General features: G+C 35.4%; 1 protein-coding gene across 1 annotated transcript; it reads right to left on the reverse strand.

Annotated features, from left to right (window-relative positions):
* Positions 1-397: 397 nt before the first annotated feature.
* On the reverse strand, positions 398-8776 carry LOC132184692 (uncharacterized). Its single transcript, XM_059598418.2, has 5 exons — positions 8549-8776; positions 8378-8451; positions 4005-4108; positions 868-922; positions 398-792 (listed from the first exon to the last, which is right to left on the reverse strand). Exons 1-5 carry the CDS (start codon positions 8642-8644, stop codon positions 645-647), a joined length of 477 nt encoding a protein of 158 aa, XP_059454401.1. The 5' UTR covers positions 8645-8776; the 3' UTR covers positions 398-644.
* Between the last annotated feature and the right edge of the window lie 8417 nt (positions 8777-17193).

Consider the following 17193-nt stretch of genomic DNA (forward strand, 5'->3'; position numbering starts at 1 on the left):
CACATGTATCAAACACAATAAATGCTGGTGGTGAGTTGGTTTTTTTGAAAAAAAAAAAAAAAAAAAAAAAAAAACTACTCACAAAAATGGCATGACAGTCACAAAAAATTACTGGACACAAATAAAATATATGTGACGAAAGAAAAAGATGAAGGACGGAGATTGGTTGACAATGAGATCTCTGATTTTACTTTTTCCTCCCAAAATTACTTATTCACCTTATAATCAATCTTGTTTAAATTAATTTTAGTTGGTAATTTACAATATTAGGTTACCTGAACAAAACATTGTCGGATTCTTGGAGTTTATATGGGCCAGTGAGAGATAAAGAGGGTGAGCCACTAAGCGTAATGACCTTACTTTAGTAGCAGATAAACGACTTGCAAGTCCTTCCGCCAATCTACTATCCAAATAATTAACGATATGTTATGTCAAATCAATCAATCAATTAATGCCACATGAGTCTTGTTGACATGTTACTTAACAATCCACTGTGGTTGCCACGTCTAACAATAAATTTTCATAATAAGTAAAGTATATCTGGTATTGAACATGTTTTCTTTCATATATATATATATATATATAGAGAGAGAGAGAGAGAGAGAGAGAGAGAGAGGTAGGAAAAAAGAGTAAGGAAACATCCGTCAGCCATTATTCTTCTTCACCGGGAGCTTCCCGTTTGAGACCCCCTGTGAATAAGCAGGGGTGCTTTGCTCTTCATGTGAATAAGCAGCGGTGCTTTGCTCTTCGAAACCGCAGACTGGGTCTGCATATGATCGAGTACAAGGCCACCTATGCACAATCAATCAACAGATTAGCTTCACCCCACTTCCAACTTCTAAATCACATGCTTCAATTTCATTCTACCTGCTTGACTTTATCATCTCATCATCTATTGTCATTTTCTCATCAAATATGTCGCCTGCAAATATGACACGTACACAAATTCAATTCTCATCTAACATACCTCTACGCATTCTATTTAAACAAGAAATCACAAACATGTGTCTCATCAGATTGTGGGTTATCAGTTGGGTCTTATCCAAGAACCACATTTTGCAAACAGTTGTAGGGGCAGTTACGGTGCTCTAGGCCCATTGCGTAGGGGGAGAACTTGTACAACCCAAGCTACAACAAGGTGATAGCCAGGAAGATCTTTGGGCGGAAGTGGAAGCGAAGGGCATCAGCAACAAAGGTGAGTTGAAACAACACACGCTTGGAGGAGAGAGGGAGGCAAAAGGAGATAAAGAGGGCGTATAGAGAGAGTGACGGAGCTGAAGTAGGTCACAAGATAGGGCAAAGTGGAGAAGAGGAAGCAGAGGGAAGAGTGCCAGAAGGAGCAAGAGAACATTACGAGGTCTGGGATCAAGTAGAGACAGAGAGATATGCATATTTGATGTACCCTTCACACCGAATTTGCACAAGAAGAGAGAGGGAGGGAGGGAGATACTAATTTGATGTATGACCCTTCACTGAATTTGCACGAGATTACATGGAGCAATTCAAGAGGAAGAAGGCTCGGAAAAAGGCATTCAATTGAGGAGTTAAGACTGCAGACTAATTACAATGTAGGAAGTCAGGCACAATGCATTGTGTAAAGATCATAGGGAGCACCATTCGAACTGTGGATCAGGTAGACTATCTAGTTGGAAGTGGCATTCAAATGCGCTTCGAACATGAACTTAAGACTGAATGGCGTTTTTCGTTTATTTGCTATATTTTGTTTCCTTTGAAGGGTTATTTCATAATTTGATGTTAATCGGTTTAGGGTTTTATGTTGTAGCCTATATAAAGGCATAAGTTGGATTCAATAAACATTATTAGCTGTCTTGAATAAAATTTTTTTAGAGAAATTCATTCTTTTCCCTCGTAGATTCCAGATTATGTGCAGTTTAACATGCCTAATGTAATACCCCAAGTAAGAAAATGCCAAAAGGAAACAGAACTTTGAACTAAATAATAAAATAATAAAAATAAAGATACATTTTGGTGCAAATAAATAGAGCATGGTGAGGATCGTAGGCTTCCGATTGATTGAAAGTTGCGAATTTAGGGTTTAAGACTTACATATATACAAGCCAAGAATTTAGGGTTTAAGAATTTAGAGTTTTCATGATTTTTTTTTTTTTTTTTTTTTTAAATAGGTGTTTTCTCTTATATACTTCTTGTGTACTTGAAGGTGCCTTATACTTTTAATGATACTTCGATTAGTTATAAAAAAATTCTTCTTGTTTTAACTAGGGCTCACATCATATACTTCTCATGAATGATGTTTGCTTACCAAGTTGTGGACCCACATTTCCACTTGTAATACATTCTTTTATAAAAATCAACGCAAGGGACGAGCAACCGAAGTAATCGATAGACGAGAGCTTTGAGGGTATTTTTGACTGTATAGTTTTGGCTTAGCTATACATCGATATAGGTAAACATGACCAATGTAGCTATTAGATGGCTTATGATATTTAATTATAGCCAATACAGTGACTATTATGTAGCTATGAACATATGTGATATGTTATGTAGTGCTCTAGTGAATATTATCTACATGATGTCAGAGTGACAGAAGGAAAAAAAAATTTAATTATAGCCATTTCCCTACTAGTTTAATATCCAGATGCCTCAAGATGATTATAATAATCAATAATTATCGAGGGGGTGTTGCACCTAACCCTCTATACCTTCAACTACCTCAAAGCATTGCCACTACAGTGTATTTAAAGCCAATAACAGTAATTGAAAATTACATAATTGACATGTATATATACGTTTAGGGATGTTCGCGAGCGAAGCCGCACGCATGCGAACTCGGGATCGGCTCGTATAACCTCGACTTGTGCTCAACTCGATTATTAAATGAGGCACTTCGTGAACACAAATCATGGCTCAAAAATTAACTGAAACAAACTCGGATTGACTCGGTTAGGCTCGTGAGCGCGCTCGTATAAGGCTTGACAAACTTATTAGGCTCAACTCGTATATTTTTTTATTTACTAACAACATTAGTCAATAATAACAAATATACTATATAACTTATTTTATATATAAATTTTTTTTTTTAACATTATTCTCTCTCTCTCTCTCTCTCCCTATCTTTCCATCTGTGATTCTCTGTTGCTCGTCTTTTTCACCCAAATAAAAACAAGCTTTCTCCACTTAGTTGTGATCAAAGAGAGAGAGAGAGCAGACGCAAACGAAAGGAAGAAGAATCAAGAAGAAACTATTGAGTGAGATTGAAAAAGGCAGAAACTATTGAAAAATCAAACAGACCCAAACACTTTGGATCAGTGCTGTCTGGTGAGTAAGAGTGAGGAAGATGCGCCGACTAGTGAGTGAGATTGAGAGAGAGACGTTGAAAAAATATTTTTTGTAAGGGGCATTGTCTCACTGCAATGAATACAACCTATTAACTTATCTCACATTGCTAAGAAGACACTAATCCCCAAGTTTTCTTATCTATAAAAGGATGCATATCCTCTCTCTTCGAAACCAAGTGTCTTACTGTATTGACTCAGACTCCATACTCGACTAGCCAGACTAAGCAAATGCTTATATGTAAGCTGGCTTCTTGAGCCGTTTAAGAGTACTTGAAGTTTAAATTAAAAATAAAAAATTAAATATAAGAGCCAGCTCAGCTCGACTTATTATGAGCTCGAGTTCAATTTTTTAGCTCGTCCTTGAGCTCGGCTCGACCTTGAACTCGAGTAAAATTTAAATGAGCCAAGCCCGATCAAGAGAAGCTCGCTCAGACTCAGGTCGTTTACACCCCTATAAGTTATATAAGAAATTGATCAATCAAGAGAATCTTCTTTCTAACAAAAATTTGGGAAAGAACTCAGAATACACAAAACCGCTTGCCAAATTTTCACTCAATTAAAGATGAGAATCCAAAACCAAGTTGTACAAGACTACTACACAGAGCACAAAGAAATATCAAAGCAAAAATAGAATAGTTTTTTTAAAATGTTCAAAGCAACACATAAATTATAGCAGTTATTGCTTACCTCCATATAGATTCTTCTTAGAGAAGTATTTTGCCATCAACCGGCAAGTGTAGTCAGCTTCATATTTCTTGAACTTCTCAATGTAGTCTGCACTGTCAAGATACCTGACAAAAATGAAGAACTTGATATGCAATCTAGCCTCTGATATAGATCTCTTTGTCCCAAAATAAATTTCACTGATACTTTTTTTGGTAGCCTCTGATACTTTTTTTGGTGAAATCAAGAAATGCATTGACAACTCACCTTTTAGTATTTCCTTTTGGTAATTACCATTTCAAAGGTATAAAAAAAAATAGAATTTATTTTTAAAATAAGGGACAAAATGGAAAAGTATGCAACTTAGTGTATTGGCTCCTTAATATTGGACATGAAAGTAAAATGGATATGTTTTGCAACCAAATAAAAAGACATCTATTGTGGGACAGGGAGTTCAAATTATATAAATTAAAAGGAAAAGTCCACATACCCTCCTTAAGCCACAACCCAATCGATAATGTCCCTCCCAAACTTTCAATTGTGACAATGTCCCCTAAAGGCCAAAAAAATGACAAAAATAACCCTGATGTTTTTTCAATAAGACAAAAATACTCTAATAAATTGAAAAAAATAAAATAAAAATAAAAACAAAACCATTTTTTTTTTGTTAAAGAAAAAATGATTTATTTTATTTTATTTTATTTTTTAAATTTCCACACCTAGGTTTTTATTTTTTAAAAAATTAGTTTTTGTTTTTGTTTTTATTTTTATTTTCTTATTATTTTATTAAGGGTATTTTCATCAATGGGGATATATTGACAATTTTTTGCAATTTGAGGGAGATATTATCTCAATTGAAAGTTTGGAAGAAATATCGTCAATTAAGTGATAACTTGAGAGGAAAATTTGAACTTTTCCCTAAATTAAACTTCACCAGAATTGTGAGCTTAGCAATCACAAATATAAATAGGTATAAGATAGTTTAAGTAAAATATAAATAGGTATAAGTGCTATCTTTAAAGGAGAATTTTTTTTTTTTTTTTTTTTTTTTTTTTCATAAAAAGAAAGAAAATAAAAGGGTAAATATAATATAAGTCCCTGAGTCAACTCGCCAAAACTTTTTTCTTTTTCCCGAATTTTTTCGAATTTTTACTCCATGGGTTAATCAAAATGCCAACAAAATTCCTACCGTTAGATTTTTGTAACGCCCGTTAGTCTCAATCAAAATGCATCGTTTTGCCACCTCAACATAATAATTTTTTATTAATTTAATTTAAAAATTAAATAAAAAATTTTAAATTTTTTTTTAAAGAAAAAAAGTTGAACGGGTGGCCAGTAGTGGCAAGTGGTTTGGGGTGGTCACCCCAAACCACCTAAGGGGTGGCTGCGAGCAACCCCTAGCTCGGGTGGGCAAACTACCCTTAGGGTGGCTTGCAGCGACCCCATAGGGGTTGGGGGATGGCAGCCCCACAGTTGGCTACCCCTTCAACTTTTTTTTTTTAAAAAAAAAAAAAAAATTAAATTAATAAAAAATTATTATGTTGACGTGACAAAATTGTGTGTTTTGAGTGGGACTAACGGGCATTATAAAATCTAATGGTAGAGATTTTATTGGCATTTCGATTAACACAGTGAGTAAAAAATCGAACAAAAAAAAAAAGAAAAAAAAAAAAAGAAAAGAACAAAAACCTAGGGATTTTTTTAGTTTTAACGGGTTGACTCAGAAACTTATAATATATTTATCCAAAATAAACATACAATGAACTCACACGAAGCCCAAAGATGTTTAAGTATAATGCTAGATAAAAAAACAAACAGTTGTTATCCGTGCTATAGATATGCTTGAGACTAGCATCTAGCACTAAGGTATTGAAAAGTTTTAGGTATTAAAAGTTCCAATCTTAAAATACAAAACTTATGTACAGTATCTAAAGTATGAACCTAGTTACCAGCACAAGAATGAAATCCAAGCATCACAGTCTAGATGCCTAAGCTTAAAGCCATACTTGGGTTACCTACAAAATTACCGTCCCTCTGCTATTATAGACAAGAAGAAGCCATACACCAAATTACTTGGTGACTGCCTCATCTTTAGTGGGGTGCCTGTGCACAAGCATGTGTGTGCATACAAGAGAGAAAAACAGTTTTGAAACAATTTCTTACCCCTAAGTTATGCCCACACATGCATATGGAGAAAATAATGAAACCATATTCATTATGATTATATTAGGGGGTGTTACAGAATAACTTTCAAACTCAAGTTTAGTGGAACATTAATATATTTCTGTTTCGTCTTTGTTTTCTTTTCTTTTTCTTGCTAAGTAATCAAAATATCATTAAAAGTATAAGGCGCCCTTGGCACACAGGAGATGTCTAGATGTATACAGTCAAACAATGGTCACATAAGAAAACATTATGAAAAAACTTCACTTTAAACCCCTGAACTACCACGCATTTTGAGAAGACTCCAAATTTCAAAAACTCTCAATTTAACCTCCTAAATTTTCAATTTGATTCAATTGACCGCCCTCCGTCAAATTCAGTTGTTAACCCCTAAAGGAAATGATTAAAAAAACCAAATTACCCTTCAATTTTCATTTATTTATTTATTTTTAATTTGAAATTAAGGGTAAATTTGTAATTTTATAAAAAAGTCAAGGGTATAAAAGTCATTTTATCACTTTTAATGTTTAAATTCTAACGGAGGGGGGTACATTGCATCAAATTGAAAGTTCAGAAGATAAAATTGAGAGTTTTTTTAAATTTGAGAGGGTCTTCTCAAAATGCGTGATAGTTCAATAGTTTTAAGTGAAGTTTCTCCAAACATTAATATACAACAAACAAATATTTAAAACATCATACAAGAAGTATTAATAGAGAGTAATTGTGATTGCTGCCTTATTTTCTGCAAATGAATTAAACTTCAAAGCAAAATAGCATTCATTTCTTTATTTGGAACCCATTTCTATGTGCCTAGCTTAGCAACATACAATCGCATGCATCACTTACCAACTTAATTAAAGGAAATCCCTTGTAGACAATATTATTGCTTCCAAATAATGCTGATGGTTAAATTCCAATTAGACACGATTTTGCAGCACCTTAAATAGAAGCGGAATCAGAAAAAAGAAGAAGGAAAGATATAATTGCTTTTAAACCAATCCAAAGCATAGCTCAAAAGATAACAAAGTTATTAAAACCTAAACCTTCTTTAACAAGGACAAAGAAAATAATTGGGCAGCGCGGTGGGGGGAATCCAATCAAGCACAAAGTGAATTGAGTCTCATAAGATTCTAAACCTCCAACAGTTTTATCATCTAAATCACCAATGAAAGTTTCCCTTTCTTTTCATCTAGCGAGATGGGGGACACAGCTCAACTTTTAGTAAACCATTTGCAGTTTTGGCATTTGTTTCTATTTTGATATATATTTGGTTGACACTTTCTTGGGTACTTAGACTTCTGTTGCAGTTCGTTGCAGCAACCGAAATAGATAGCTCATATACATGTCAGAGACCAGACTTGTATCACCATACATATTACATAGATTTTAAAAGGCTTACAACCATGGCTTTTGAAACATTGCTCACTAAAGGTGACGTCTACCTGTTGTCACATTTCATAACTATTTTTACCCACACATTACCAGTCTTACATAACATCATCAAAAAAGCTCTTAAAACTTATGAACAACTCCAATTTTGTGTTTTTTTCTCGCAATTGCTGGCATCTTTTGCACACACCCTTCTAGTTATGTTGGCACATACAAAATGCTGTTTTTTCACCATTAAGTTTGCAAACACGCACCATTGTTAGATTAGTAAGATTTTCATCTTCAACCTGTAAGAAATCCAGAACAGGAAAACTCCCATTTGAGTTGCGGAACTGTCCATTAAAAGGGAATTTAAGAATTAAGGCAGTTTCTTTGACTGAATCATCTTAGTATCTGTTACTTAACTTGTTTTGTTATCTTCCTTTGTAATCCATTTGGTCGCTCAGAACAATGTAAAAGCAGAGAAATTAACTCTCTGAACATCAAAATATCCACTATTTTGAACCCTTAAAAGATTGAATACACTCCTATTCAGTGAAACTAACCGCCTCCTGGTTGAATCTTTTAAACTTTTAAAATTTTCCCTAAATTTCTATTGATTTTCTCAATAGCCAAAATAGATATTTAAGCGAAACGACATTGCACAGAAGGGTAAGTCCTCATTTCGCTTACTAAAAGTGCTCTTCTCATTGGGGGAAAAATCGACCATGCATTACACACAAACAAAGAACAAGGAAGAATGTATTGGAGTAAGGATTAATCATAAAAAGATTTGCATAGACATGCATGCAAAATATGGAAAGAAATAAATTAAAAAAAAAAAAAAAAAAAAGGAAGAAACTAACTCCAAGTGCTCGGGCAAGTCAGGCTTGTTGTCGTCCACAGTAAGGGTTGCACCATTATTCGCTGCTTCTTCAACCTTACAAATTGAGGAAACCCTCGAAACGATCATTACGCAGAACACAAACATACTCTAGAAATTAACACACAGAGAGAGAGAGAGAGAGAGAGAAGACCTGAGGCTTTTGAGAGTGAGAGGGGGTGGGGCTGGTGGCTGAGTTCTCCGAATTGGAGGCCGAGGGAGGTGACGATGGTGGAGGTGAGTTCGCCATTGTTTCTGATTTTTGGGGGCACCCAGAGAAAGATGATGTGTAGGCCCCGCTGCCCAGTCACTCAAATTCTTCCCCAAAGCTTCTCCCAACAAAATCCGCCACTCTTTTCTAGGGGTGGGCAAATACCCGCCCAACCCGCCCCGCCCCTCCCATTTTTTCTAAAGGAAAACACGGATTCGGGTTGGTTTTTTGGGTTACTCGCACAGATCGGGTCGAATTACGGGTTGATTTTTTAAAATCCGGGTACCCGACCCAATCCGACCCGCCCCACCCCACTCATTAGTAACCTAACCCTAAAATCCCAAAATATCTCTCACCCTTTCCCTCTTGTCTCTCATCTCACGCAGCAGCCAGCAGTGGCTCCTCTGATTTTCTTATCTTCTTTCTCCTTCTTTCTCCTTCTTTCCCTCTTCTTCTCCTTCTTTCCCTGATTTTCTTCTCTTCTTTCCCTCTGATTTTCTTCTTCTCCACAAAACTACAATGAAATCAAAGAAAGCAAAAGACAAAGAAGAAAACGAGAACAATCCCGTCGGAGTTCTCAACAACAACGTGCAAAGCTCAACAAATTCTCAAAGTGCAAAGCTTTCCGATCCTACTCCTCCCACTGCAAGTAATATTCTCTCTCTCAAATCAGTTTGCTGAGAAAAACCTTGGAAGAGCTTTGGATTCTTACCCGCCCCACCCCAACAAACTCACCCTGCCCTACCCGAAACGCGGCGGATTTGGTGGTTTGAATCCGGGTAGCGGGTTGGGTTGTTAAACCCGCTGGGCTTGGGTCGGGTGACTGAAAATGCCAAAACCCACCCAAACCGACCTATGCCCACCCGCCCACCCCTACTCCTTTGATCTTCAATATTGAATATAAAGGGAAAAAGGTCACCATAATATATATATAAAGATAATATTATTGGAGTGGGCTTTCCAAAGGAAAAGCCCACTATGATTATTCAAACAAAGCTTAAAGCCTTATTTCTCTAGTCAAGAACAAAGCCCAAGGTCCACAAAAAAAAAAAAGGTAAGATAATATTATTGGAGTGGGCCTAAGGAAAGCCCATTATGATTATTCAAAGGCTTAAAGCCTTATTTCTCTCATCAAAAACAAAGCCCAAGGTCCTCAAAGAAAGGGGTTATTGACATTCCAAAACCTAAGCCCAACGTGCATAGTGGCATGCACTCACTCAACACATAAAGATACATGCAATTCACACTCCAACGTATAAAGAATTCCAATTCGATCCGCCCACTTAACAAACCTGATCCCAACAAACAAACTCGATCTAGTAAGATACGGTCAATTGCATTTAGCTGATTCAAAAGGTGGTTATAAAAAAGATCCACAGAGATTAGCATCAAAACAAACCAATATCCTAGGAAAGTCAAGTATGAGTCCCTTTGCGACTCGAATTCCTAGCTACGTCTATAAAGGAGCATCCCACTACAGCATAAAACACAATGAAATCTCTTTACTACTCTCAATTTTTATAGGGAAAAATATAAAAAAGCCCCCCAAACTACCAGTCGTTTTCGATTTAACCCCCTGATGTTCCAAAAGTCATAAAGTAGCCCTCTAAACTACCAAACTGTCGCATTTTGGCCACTCCGTTAGTCTGGACGAAAACTACAAAACGACGTCGTTTGGCTACAGTTAAGTTACAAAAATGCCCTTATATATATATATATATATATATATATATATATATATATATATATATAAAAGGGGGAGCAAAACGGCGCCGTTTTGCTCAGGGTTAATAGAACCCATTTGGCCTTCTCGATCAATCCCACGCAGACATCTCCCCCCCTCCCCCTCACGCACGCCGTGGCCGATTCGCTTCTCCGCGCCCACAGCTCCGATGATATAGCCCCTCACGCCAAGCGTCCGTCGTCCCGCCGTCGCGCCGTCGTCCTGCAAAACCCAAAAACCCAGAAATCATTCCGTCCAAACAGCCCAATCAAATCTTGCCGTTGTCACGTTGTGGTCCTGCAAAACCAAAAACCCAGCAGGTCGTGCCATTTGTCCCCCTCAACTCCGATTGTCCCCTCGTCACGCCGTCGTCCTGCAAAACCGAAGAAGCCACAAATCTTTTCCTCCAAACAGCCCAATTGGTCACTGAAGGTAACCCATTGAGTTGTTCCTCTTTTTTTTTTTGGGTTTATGGAGAATGATTTTGGGCGTTTTGCAGATGTATTGATAGTTTGATTTAGTGTGAAGAAAGATTAACTTTATAGTGTGAAGATTTCGGCCAACAGCTCGTCAACAATGGAGAAGATTGGAAGTGAGCTCGCTGACGATAATGCGAGTGGCTGTGTACTGTCTATGGAAAGTTCACCGGTGAAGTCTACCTCTGCGTGTACGAAATGCCTGTGCGGAATTGAATCACCAGTGATGACTTCTTGCACGCAGAAAAATCTTGGTAGAAGGTTTATTGGATGCGGTAAATACAAGGTGCGAATTTAGGGATTTAAAAATTAGGGGTTTTCGATTTCTTGCTTTCTTCGTTTCTCCATTTGTTTGAATTTTGTACATTGATTGTTGGTTTGTATTTGTGGGAATTTTGTACAGTGATTGTCGGTTTGAATTTTGTACAGTGGGATTGTTGGTTTGAATTTTGTTTCTCCGTTTGTTTAAATAGTATTTGGAGGAATTAAGCATTGACGTCAATTCAAAAATGTTGAATGAATTGACTTCATAATTCTGATTGTTGTTGTGAAGACGTTTAACTTTTAAACTCCATTTTATTTTGCTCCCCAAAATCTCAAAATCAAGTCCAGCCGAACCCGTTTAATCATAGCAGTATAGCTATCAAAACAAATAGCAACCCCAGTCAAATATTTACATATAAAAATGAAAGGTGAGTAAATAAAAAATGACTGGGAAGTTTCGTTGCCATTATTAAAAATGGAGTTTAAAAGTTAAACATCTTGACAACAAAATAATAAATTATTAACTTACCCAAGACTGCAGAATTATGAAGGCAACAACAATCAAAATTGCTGAACGAGAATGTTCAACAAATTGATGATAATGCTTAATTCCTCCAAATGCTAAATTATTGCTATTGCCTATGCTCAATAAATGCTATTTACTTTTCGAAATTGAGTGCTAAAATAGTTCATGCAGAACTCCAATGTTTGAGGAGACATTAATTTTTTTTTTTTTTTTGTAAGGATCATCATTCATTAATCAAGTACAAAAATATATATATATTACCAAATTGGTTTGTGGTCATTAATCCTACATCATGATTTCACATCCTAAATGTTATTAGTTGAGGTGACATGTTCCATGTTTTTTAGTTCTGTGGCCGTGAGGAGAAAAAAGATTAGAATATCCACAATTGTATGAGTGGCACTCATCAATTGTGAACCTATTGGAATATTTATTTGGGTGAGAATTTATATTGAACTTATCTGTATATTTAAATTAAGTAATATAAACTATGAAGAACCCATTGTTTGTATATTTACATGAAGTAATATAAACTATGAAGAACCCATTATCAGTATATTTAAATGAAGTAATATAAACTATAAACTTTAAACTATTTGAAAAGATAAATTATTAGTAGATGACTTTGAAGAACCCATTGTTTTTCAGTTAGCACTAAATTATATTACACTATGTTTGTGAATTGGTTAGTAATTCTCATTTACCAAATATGCAGAGTGAAGGTGATCGTGGTTGTGATTATTTTATGTGGGTGTTTGATAAGTACCAAATATTGCATATTTGGACCCCTTTATTTACATTAGTTAATCCTTTAGCTGTGTCGTTATTTAATATTTTGTGTTAGTTTTGTGTTTTTAGTGTTTTGTAGGTCATTGAAGAAAAACTGCAGCTTTAAAGGGAAAAATGCGAAGTTTGGAAGAAAGCATACTTTGAGAAGACCTAGATTGTGTGGTTAAGTCTAACCAAATCTAAGGAAATGTTAAATCAGATTAAAGTTCAGATTGGATAAGATTTCGGATTGGATTCAAATTCAGATTCTGCATATGTCTTAGTATTTTGACCATAACTCTCCGCTCAAATATCGGATTGAAGTGATTCAAACGGCATTGGAAAGCTAGCTCAAAATACTACAATTTGTTGTGAAATAGAATTTTCGTAATTCGGACGGTTTCTATGTCAAAATCGCCTCACAATTAAGAGACACAAATTTGGACGAATCCTAGTCCGATTTCAGACTTCTATTTTGACTGAGAGACAGACTTCCGAATTATATAAGTTTACTTGGGCTTCTAGGACTTCCCTAAGCCTATAAATAGACTTCTTTGCATTCAAGAAAAGATAGACAATCCCAGAGAGCAAAATTCTTTTGTTTAGTTTTTCTTTAGGTTTAGGTTTAGGTTTAGATTTTATTTTTATGTGGAGCTAAATTCCCAACTAAGGTTGGGGATGAAGCCTCACCGATGAAGAACATCAATACTTTTATGTAAGTTTTTATTATTCTGATTTTATTGGGTTTTATATTTCAATTGTTTTACTTCTAATCAATTGTATGGAGTGATTCTTGGATATCTCTTGTGATTCAAGGATACATGTGATGATTTGAGATAATTTCATATGATTGATTGCTTGGCTTTTAACTCATAAAAATTGGATGTCCCTTGTGATTTGTTCTACGGATACATCTGGTGTTTCAATTTAATTTGGATTCCTTTTGTGATTTGGTCAATGAATGGATACATGGGATGGTTTTGATTAATTCTTTGAAGCATAGTAAAACATATCTGTGATTTAATTTGTGAGAACTTCGGATTAATATTGATGAACATAAAGTATGTTGTTATAATTTGGTGAGTGTGAATTCCCAAACCTTAGTACCTTTATCCTTAGATTTACTTATTTTATTTAGTTTATGTTTATCCTTTAATTTTCAAAACTCAAAAGTCAAAACCCTTTTGGAACTAGATTAGGATTTAATTAGTTTAGATATAAATTGCTCTTTCAAAAATACAATTCTCTGTGGGATTGACCTCGCACTTGCAATCCATTAAACTACAATTGATTCGTGCACTTGCGAGATAAATAAATTTGCACAACAAGTTTTTGGCGCCGTTGCCGGGGAATTGTTCAATTTTTGAAACCAATTTATTTCTAAATTAGTTTTATTCTTCTACTAGTTATAATTAGGATTTTATTTTTCTGCAATTTGTTTTGTTTTATTCGTGTTACTAATAAAAAAAAAAAAAGATTTTTCTTGTTGTTTTTTGTTTTGTTTGGCTTGTTTTACAGTTCTGCCGCAGCACCTTCCGCACATCAGCGCGATCGAGCGCACTCATAGCAAAAGCAGCAGTTCCGTAGATCTTTGCCAAAAATTTATTTTTGGTCCTTTTTGTGAGTTTTTAAATTTTAGTTTTCATTTTTTTTTATTGTGTTGGCTGTTCTTTTAGTTTATTTTATTTAAAAAAAAAAAAAAAAAATTGGTTAATGTTTTATGTGGGATATCTAGATGCTAAAAAGTGAGGAGAAGCATGAATTTTCATTTTAATGATTTTAATGCCTCTCCTAGTTGTAGGACACCAGCTCCTACCAACTACCCTCAAAATGTTTACCCACCTAAACCATGTTCATTTTGTTTCAATCCTTATCATGAGGAGAACAATTGTCCAGATCTGCGAGCTGAGCTCAACGACTTATGGGACAAATTAGACCAAGTCAGAGCAGCTAGATCTAACTTTTCATATGAACAAATGAACACCGGTTTCTCCAGCCTAGGGTTTGATTCAAATTTCAATTGTTATAACCCGGACTGGAGCAACCAATTTGATTTCTCAGGATCAGCTCAGGCTACAGGAAATTATGCTCACCAATTTGATGAATTGCATCATTCAGAATATCCACAGTTCGATCATCAAGCTCAACCTCCTATTTATCAGTCTACCACTCAAGTGCCTGCACCACAGTCATCACTGGAAGACATGATGAAAGCATTCATGCAATCAATGGATAAGAACATACAAGATATGAAGAATGCTACCATGAGCAACTCCCAAGCTATACAAGAGCTCAAGAATTCCAACTCCCAAGCTATACAAGAGCTAAAAGGTTTTACCAATCAAGCTGTACAGGAGCTGAGGAATTCCAACATGGCTAATGGTAGAGACATACAAGAACTTAAGCAGGCCATGACCAAGATAGAAGGACAGATTGGTCATCTAGTTGCTGACTTCAACAGAATAGAGGAAGAAGAGCTTCAAAGTCAGCCGATGGCTGAAAGACACTACATGATGGATGAGGATGATTCTGAAAATTCTTATCATGAGCATGCCCAAGTCACCATCACACTTGAGAGTGAGAAAATTGTGGATAACAAAGAGGAGGAAGAGAAAGATGAGCAAGTTGAGCACTTTGAGCAAGTTGAGCACCATGAAAATGGTGAACTCCCAATGGATCCTAATCTGCCTAGTGACATGGAAGTGAGTACTGAAGCTCCTGCCAGCATCACTGTCCCTCTTGAGACACATCAAGAGCCCAAAGCTTCAGCGCCTAAATATCTCAAAGAGCCATCTTATGTCAAGATACTCAAGGACTTGTGCACACAAGCACACAAATCTAGGAACCACTTTCCTAAGACGATCCTTCAAAGCAAGAAATTCTACATAAGATGGCGAAACATCCTTCCAAAGGGGTATGAAGTTTTGAAGAAGAAGGGGTGGAAGGGATTGGTTGGACATCCGCATGATAGGGGGAAGCACTGTAAAGTTTTCTCCTCCAGTTTATTTTCTGCACTTCACTCCACAAATTTTTTCTTTCCTTTTTCATTATATTGCATTTCTATTTATTTGTTTTGTTTCTAACAGCAATTGATCTTTTGATGTTTTGTTTCTATAAAAAAAAATATTGCTCTTAGTTTTTGTTGACAGGTGTCTTGGTGTTTAAGTTTGGGGGACGCCCTAGCCTTTTTCATACCTTGAGATTTCTTTACTTCCGGTAATGTATTTCTATACTACACATTGAGGGCAATGTGTAATTCAAGTTTGGGGGTATGGAAAAACACTTTGTCTATTTATTTTTGTGCTTAGTTGTTTATTTTTATTTATCATTTTTTGTTAAAAAATTTGAAAAAAAAAAGAAGAAAAATTATGCTATGTTTTTGTCAAGTTTGAGTTAAACTATAACTGTGATTTGCATTTCATTAGCTTGCTTAAAGGGTTGAACATCATCATTATGTCATTAAAAGTCTGAGTCCTTTGACTTATTTTTGGGTAAAAGAGATTTCACTTGTTTTAAGATAAATTTTTATGAGCACATTAGCATGTTTTCTGTGAGGTATGATGTTTGAGCTTAAGCTTGTTCTCTTTGAGATTTGTTGGATGACCTATTGATGAATAACCATTGGCTTGCAAGATATATATATATATATATATATATATAAAAAAATTAAAAAAAAAGAGAAGGAAAAAGAAAATAAAGATCATGTTGAGTTTTTCACTGAGTAACCGGACCTCTTGCCTCGTTAAGCAGTGAGTGTTCGCGTCAAAAGGTGTGAAGTTCAGTGTTGATTTATGATATGGCTAATCTGACTTCGTAGCCTTTTTGACTTAAGTTAATAAGCCCTTAGGGATGTTCTACATCTAGTGCCCTAAAGTCACCTGGCTTGGGAGTCATTGGCCTAACACTTGTTACATGAGTCAATTAGAAAGCTTAAGGGAGTTAGACATTACAGAGTCTATAAAAAAAAAAAAAAAAAAAAAAATGTATATCTTGCCTTGGTTCTATCATTTGATAGAGATTTTTACAAATTTTATGGAACTTATCTTGAGTTTAAACTGAAAGCTTCATGATTATATGCTAATTACACTTTACACATTTCAGAACATATGAGGTCTCAATTGTCCATTTATGAGTAATTTGATTTTGGATTTCCTTTTGACTGTTATGATGGTGTTTGTCTTTTTAAGTTTGCTCATGAATAAGAACCATGGTTTATGTGAAACTTCTTTCTTGTTAACAACATAGTGCACAATGTTTGTGGGTATCATTCCTGTTAAGCCCTCACGAGACTTCACTCGTCCACTAGGGATGCCTAAGGGTTTAAAAGGCTTGTTGCATATGCTAAATGCAATCGTCTCTCCCACGAAAGAGGATTTATGTTTTGTTTTGTTTTGTTTTCATTCTATTTTTTGTTTTGTTTTGCTAAGGGACTAGCAAAATGTAAGTTTGGGGGTGTTTGATAAGTACCAAATATTGCATATTTGGACCCCTTTATTTACATTAGTTAATCCTTTAGCTGTGTCGTTATTTAATATTTTGTGTTAGTTTTGTGTTTTTAGTGTTTTGTAGGTCATTGAAGAAAAACTGCAGCTTTAAAGGGAAAAATGCGAAGTTTGGAAGAAAGCATACTTTGAGAAGACCTAGATTGTGTGGTTAAGTCTAACCAAATCTAAGGAAATGTTAAATCAGATTAAAGTTCAGATTGGATAAGATTTCGGATCGGATTCAAATTCAGATTCTGCATATGTCTTAGTATTTTGACCATAACTCTCCGCTCAAATATCGGATTGAAGTGATTCAAACGGCATTGGAAAGCTAGCTCAAAATACTA

The sequence above is a fragment of the Corylus avellana genome, chromosome 7, assembly GCF_965113065.1.
Source record: "Corylus avellana chromosome 7, dhCorAvel1.hap1.2, whole genome shotgun sequence".
In the NCBI taxonomy this organism is placed as follows: Eukaryota; Viridiplantae; Streptophyta; class Magnoliopsida; order Fagales; family Betulaceae; genus Corylus; species Corylus avellana.

Coding starts and splice junctions, on each gene's coding strand:
- LOC132184692 (XM_059598418.2), bottom strand. CDS start 8,644: ATGGCGAACTCACCTCCACCATCGTCACCTCCCTCGGCCTCCAATTCG. Junction 923..4,004: donor TAAGAAGAATCTATATGGAG/GTAAGCAATAAC, acceptor TCATATTTGCAG/GCGACATATTTGATGAGAAA. Junction 793..867: donor GAGATGATAAAGTCAAGCAG/GTAGAATGAAAT, acceptor GATTGTGCATAG/GTGGCCTTGTACTCGATCAT.